This window comes from Sinocyclocheilus anshuiensis, unplaced genomic scaffold (genome assembly GCF_001515605.1).
Source record: "Sinocyclocheilus anshuiensis isolate Anshui unplaced genomic scaffold, SAMN03320099.WGS_v1.1 scaffold1423, whole genome shotgun sequence".
NCBI classification, from domain to species: domain Eukaryota; kingdom Metazoa; phylum Chordata; class Actinopteri; order Cypriniformes; family Cyprinidae; genus Sinocyclocheilus; species Sinocyclocheilus anshuiensis.
In genome coordinates this window covers 512951-518724 of record NW_015536552.1, presented here as the reverse complement: position 1 = coordinate 518724, position 5774 = coordinate 512951, and the positions used below count along the sequence as shown (strand labels likewise).

General features: G+C 34.4%; 1 protein-coding gene across 1 annotated transcript in view; it reads left to right on the top strand.

The window, feature by feature from the left end:
- LOC107701097 (synaptotagmin-9-like) overlaps window positions 1-5774 on the top strand; it is a 32362-nt gene that overhangs the window by 24937 nt on the left and 1651 nt on the right. Inside the window, exons 5-6 of the mRNA XM_016503029.1 lie at window positions 396-567; window positions 2111-2240. Coding sequence (XP_016358515.1) covers window positions 396-567; window positions 2111-2240 — 302 coding nt within the window. The remainder of the gene's footprint in view (window positions 1-395; window positions 568-2110; window positions 2241-5774) is intronic.

Here is a 5774-nt window from a genome sequence, read left to right as displayed (position 1 = left end):
CAATTATTTCATTGCTATTTTTTGTATCTTTTTTACAATATCTAAATATATTTTTTTAATATTTTCTAAATATTAATTTTTATAGTTAACTATTATATAAAATATTTAATAAAAATAATTAATAATGCTAATTTATTTATTTATTTTGCCAGGGTGGAAGAACACTTCTGCAAATATTATTTTAAAAAAATAAATATATATATATATATATATGTATGTATATGTATATGTGTGTATGCGTGTGTTTTATATCAGTCCATTTTAATTAACTTTTATAAATTCAATTCATTTCTGTATCCTGTTTCAACCCCATTTCATATTCAGCTGGAAAAAGTTTAAAATCCATTTTTAATTCAATTCTAAATGGCTATTGATATGCTTTTTCTGTCTATAAGATCCTTATGTAAAGGTTTCTCTGATGTGTGATGGCCGGAGACTGAAGAAAAGGAAAACATCAACGAAAAGGAACACTCTCAATCCTGTCTACAATGAAGCCATTGTTTTTGATGTTCCACCTGAGAACATCGACCAAATAAGTCTTTTAATAGCAGTAATGGACTATGACCGGTAAGATACTAATGTGTCTTTTTAGCTTCTAACTTAAAACTAGCGACATTACTCACATCATAGTATTATGTCATTGTCACATTTACATCTGAGCAAACTGAAGAAATTATCAAACACATTCGAATATGTCGTGTTTGGGAAGTCTGATTTATTTTAGAAAACTGATTTGTTCAAACAATTCAATTACATGAAGAGGTTCAGAAATTGACTGATTCATTGTTCATGCACAGTGTTTTACACCTTGAATAGCTTTAATATAGCAAGCTGCCTTTTATCTTGTACTACTATATTTTTAAAGGGGTCATATGATGCGATTTAAATTTTTCCTTTCTCTTTGGAGTGTTACAAGCTCTTGGTGCATAAAGAAGATCTGTAAAGTTGCAAAGACTAAAGTCTCAAATCCAAAGAGATATTCTTTATAAAAGTTAAGACTTGTCCATGCCCTCCTAAAACGCCTCGTTTAAACACGCCCCCACATATCTACATCACGATGTGAGAAAATTTGCATAACGCCGCCCCAAATGTTCACGCAAAGAAATTGTAATGGGTTTTATTGGTTTTGTCTCGTCGCGCCGGACACATGGAAACCATAAGCTGTATGATGGAAACACAGTATGGTAAGGGGCGTAACATTTCTGTCACACGCTTGAGGTATTCGGCCAATCACAATGCACTGGATAGCTGGCCAATCAGAGCACACCTCGCTTTTCAGACCGATGAGCTTTGTAAAAATCGACGCGTTTCAGAAAGGCGGGGTATAGAGGAGAAACAATAATGTACATTATGTGGAAAATAATGTGTTTTTTAACCTTAAACCGCATAAACACATTGCATTACACCAAATACACAAAATAATGTTCTTTTTAGCAACATCATATGACCCCTTTAAAAACTGTTGCGTGAATATAGTTGGGCTTGTTGAAAAGACCAACATATGTAAGCAGCAAGCATCCAAACCAGCATAAACCAGCTTGGTCTTGTTAGATAAGCCTGTCTTTTCAAAGTCGCTTCCCCAACAATATTGTTAGCCCTTCAGTTTTAGCAGAGCTAATCTAAACGTACAGCTAGCAGCGTGGAGGGAGCTTGTGAGTGTTCACTGTCAAATTTGAACTGAAAAAGAGTCTCGTTTAAATTATATATGCTTTTAATTTTTGCCAAGCACAGTGCTCAGAAACTATAGAAGTTTATTCTTAGTGCTGGTGGGTGATCTGAGGAACAGCCTGAGCTGTATATTCCCAATGCAGCGAGAGATTCATATCAGATTTAGATCACTTTCCTGTTTGAGAAGTACGAACCGCAGCGTTTAAGTGTCTCATTGCTGCTGCAAAAACAAATGAACAGAGAATGGATGGAGACAGAGAGACCCAGTGTCCTTGTGATGTGTATTGAAAGGTATATGAAAATATCTTGCAAAAATCATATTTTCATTGCTAAAAGTGGGTAGACGACACTTGAAAGTTGGAAGAGACTAGAGACATTGTTTTGGAGGTGTCATGGTTCAGCTGTCACATTTTAAGCTTGGATATGCTCTTCTCATTCACAGCGTAGGTCACAATGAGGTTATTGGCGTGTGCCATTTGGGAAACAGAGCTCAGAGTTTGGGACGCGATCACTGGAATGAGATGCTCACATATCCACGCAAACCCATCGCCCGCTGGCATCTGCTTGTAGAGGTACTGTTGAGCTTACGATTATCACTTTGTCAATTTCAACAGAATTATTTGTTTTCGGAGATGTGTTTGGAGACCTAGATTCACTAATAGCCTGTTAATTACATTTGCTGATATTTTGAGGTCTTCTGAATCAATCAAGTAAATCTTTAAATACTCTTGGATCCAGGGCTGATATTATACAGATATTATAAATAATAAAAGGTATATTTAAATGTTAATATATATATCTGTTTTGCAAGCAAAAGGCACAATGCCATCTTTTGAGAAAGATCTGAAGAAGCCCACAGTATGATGAAATGTCCTCATGCATAGCAATGGGAAAAATTACATATTCAAACATAATGACATTGACAGTATAATGGTATTAAATTATTTATTTTTATATTGTTTTATTTACTTTTATTATTTATTTATTATTATAAATGTATTTATAGTTATATTTATTTTTAATAATAATATTTTATATATATTTATTATTTTGTATATTTTATTATTTATGTATTTATTATTATTATTTAGTTTATTACTTATTTGTATTATACACTATTTTTAATGTACATTCTTTTCAAACTTGTGCAAAATACTCAGACTTGGCATACTTTGATATTACATTTGCTTTAAATCCCATTTTATTTGAATTTTATATTTCATTTTTGTATTTATTTGCTATAATTTTTTTTTTATTTAATTTGTTCATATTATTTGTATTTAACATTTTTGCTCTATTGCTTATTATCAATTTATTTATATGCTTACATGTATTTTTAATTATCATATTATACTATATTTAGTTTATTTCTACACTATTTTTAATGTACATTGTTTTCAAAGTTACAGACTTGACATACTTTGAAATTACTTTGATATTATTTTTGTTTTTTATTTTTAGTTTATTGCTTGTTTGCATTATACACTATTTTTAATTTTACATTCCTTTCATAGTTGTGGAAAATTCACACTTTGCCACATTTTAATCTTATTTATTCTGGTGTTTAGGAGTATCCTACTTCCTTTTTATTAATATATATATATATATATATTACAGGGCTTTGTGTTTTCTCTTCTTAAACCACTCTCCCTCGAGGAAACTTAAAGGAATATGTCTCTAGATCATTTCGCTATTAGATGAGCTCTCTTCTCGGCTCACTCGGGCTACAGCTGTGCTTACCTGCAGTCGTGAATGCAGTGATGGACAGCTGTCTTTCCTCAGTCCACTGGTGTTTGGATTTCATGTGGTTTTCTCATTGTGGTGGTGATATTATGATAACTCAGTTTCACTGATTTATTTGATCAGAAGTAATTCTATTTTGTAAGATCATTTTGATCAAAGTAATTATGCAATTGACAGACTCTTTTATCCAAAGCAACATTTCATTGAAAGCATAATACATTAAATGTGGTCATGCATTCTATTGGAATTGACCCCATGACTTTGAAGTTCCTAATGCGGTGCTCTACTTTATTTGGCTTTCTGACATCTGAGATTTTGGAATAGCTTAAGTACAAATGTTTTTGTTTTATTTTTAGGATTGGGAAGAAAGTGTTTACTTCTGAAAGTTTCAGTATGTTTACATAAGATTCAATGTCTTATCATATGCTGCCTTTATTACATCATGCGAAACAGCAGTGGAAATGTTATTGGAGTCAACCAAACCTATGAAAGTTTGCTGCAGAAACAAACTATAAAAGCCAGTGAAAAGTTATTTCAGGTGATAATATTTAGTAAGAAAAGTCCAGTGTAATGTCTTATTTTTGTTTACTTCCGACCCCTTTGAAGAATCCCATAAAGTCTCTTTTAGGTTAACACCATAGACTGTATAAAAACATGGACGTAGTGTCCGTGACGCCATCCGTAGGTTTCTGCAGAGCGTTTTTGAAGCTCAAAGTGGGCGGAGCGGGCCATCGCCATCTTGGCAGCGCGTCACTCCCGAATAATCAAAAATGGGCAAAAAGGCGGCAGCTGGTTGCTGAAACCACGCCCACCTAGCTCGACGGCAGTGTCAGCAGCGGCAATCCACCTGTCACTCAAGTGGCCACGCCCTTAATTATGCAGAACTTTAAGGCTTAATATAATTTAAACGGATTAGTTATTAAAAAAATTCACCCCCCTCACAGTTGTCATGAATGGCAAAATTAGCTATATAGACCAAAATCATTTTTTGAACCAGGCTGTAAACATGTTTTTTTCTGCGGTAAAGTTGGGCATTTTAACATGGGGAGTCTATGGGATTGACATCTCTAGCGGCCAGTTGACGAATTACAGTTTAAGTCACTTCTGTGTTGGCTTCACGAGAGAGAGCGGGAGGTATGGAGCCAGAATGATCTCAATAATAATTCACGCAAAAGACGCGATGCACACATGCGTAACCCAATTCACATGCATGATAAATAATTCACGTGCACGAAAACAAAATATATATTCACAAAAACCAATTCACATGCACAAAATAAGAATATATATTCATAAAATACGTTTCACAAATGCAAAACACAATTCAGATGTACAACTGTGTACAAAATTTTTGAATGTTAAAATTTCACGAGTTTATCATGGGCTGTGAATGTGAATCGCCTTAGATTTGTGTGTGAATTTTGAGACTTTCCTGGCACGAACTCCTCCCACGCGGCACACTCGTACTCTTTAGCCAGTCAGATTTGAGCCTGTCTGTCGACCAATCATAACCCACTGTGGGCGTATGACCCTTGGCGTGCCTACCTGGATGCTGACGTCATCAGCGCGAGACCACCGTTCAAGTTATGATTCAGCAGAGGTATGTGCAGTTGATGGTTTTATTTCAGTTAACTAGCCAAGTAAAGGTTTATCATTTTATTTTTGCATGTTTACTTAAAACTTGGAAGTTAAATCGGTCGTTTAGACACTCAAAAATGTGAATAATGTAATCCAGAGGCTGCTATGAATACAGATCGTGTTCCCAAAAATGCAGCTGTCTTGTGCTAGCCACAATGTCTGGCCAAAATGAAGAAAGGGATTATACTCATTGCCCTGTTTTTGTTCACTAACACTGGGTGGCCAATGTCCAGCCTAGCTCCCACTTAGCGCTGACCCTGCCCTCATAACCATAGCTTTATAGTGATGAATAGACCTCACGAGAACTCAGTGTATGAACAACGGGATGTTTGTACTTACCATTTGTGCAACAAGATGCAGTGTTCAATTAATACACACTAATTATTTTCCTTGATTTTTCAGGATTTAAACACTTTGGCACAACATCTGGATGACAGTTACAGACGTCTTCATTCACATTAATCTTTATCTCTTTCATGTACATCACCTTTATGTATTCATTTCTTAATGTAATCAACATTCATTTACTTTTCATATTATATTACTGTGATTAACCATTGTTAATGTTATTCTTACGTTGTGTTGTGTATTGTAATCTCAAAGATTTTTACATCACAAGACGATTTTGGTAAGCAGCAGTTGTATGTGCTTGGTAATAGTTGTGGAATTTATGCTGGTCAGACAAAGACTGATCATAAAGAAGAATGCAACAAAGATTATTCAGT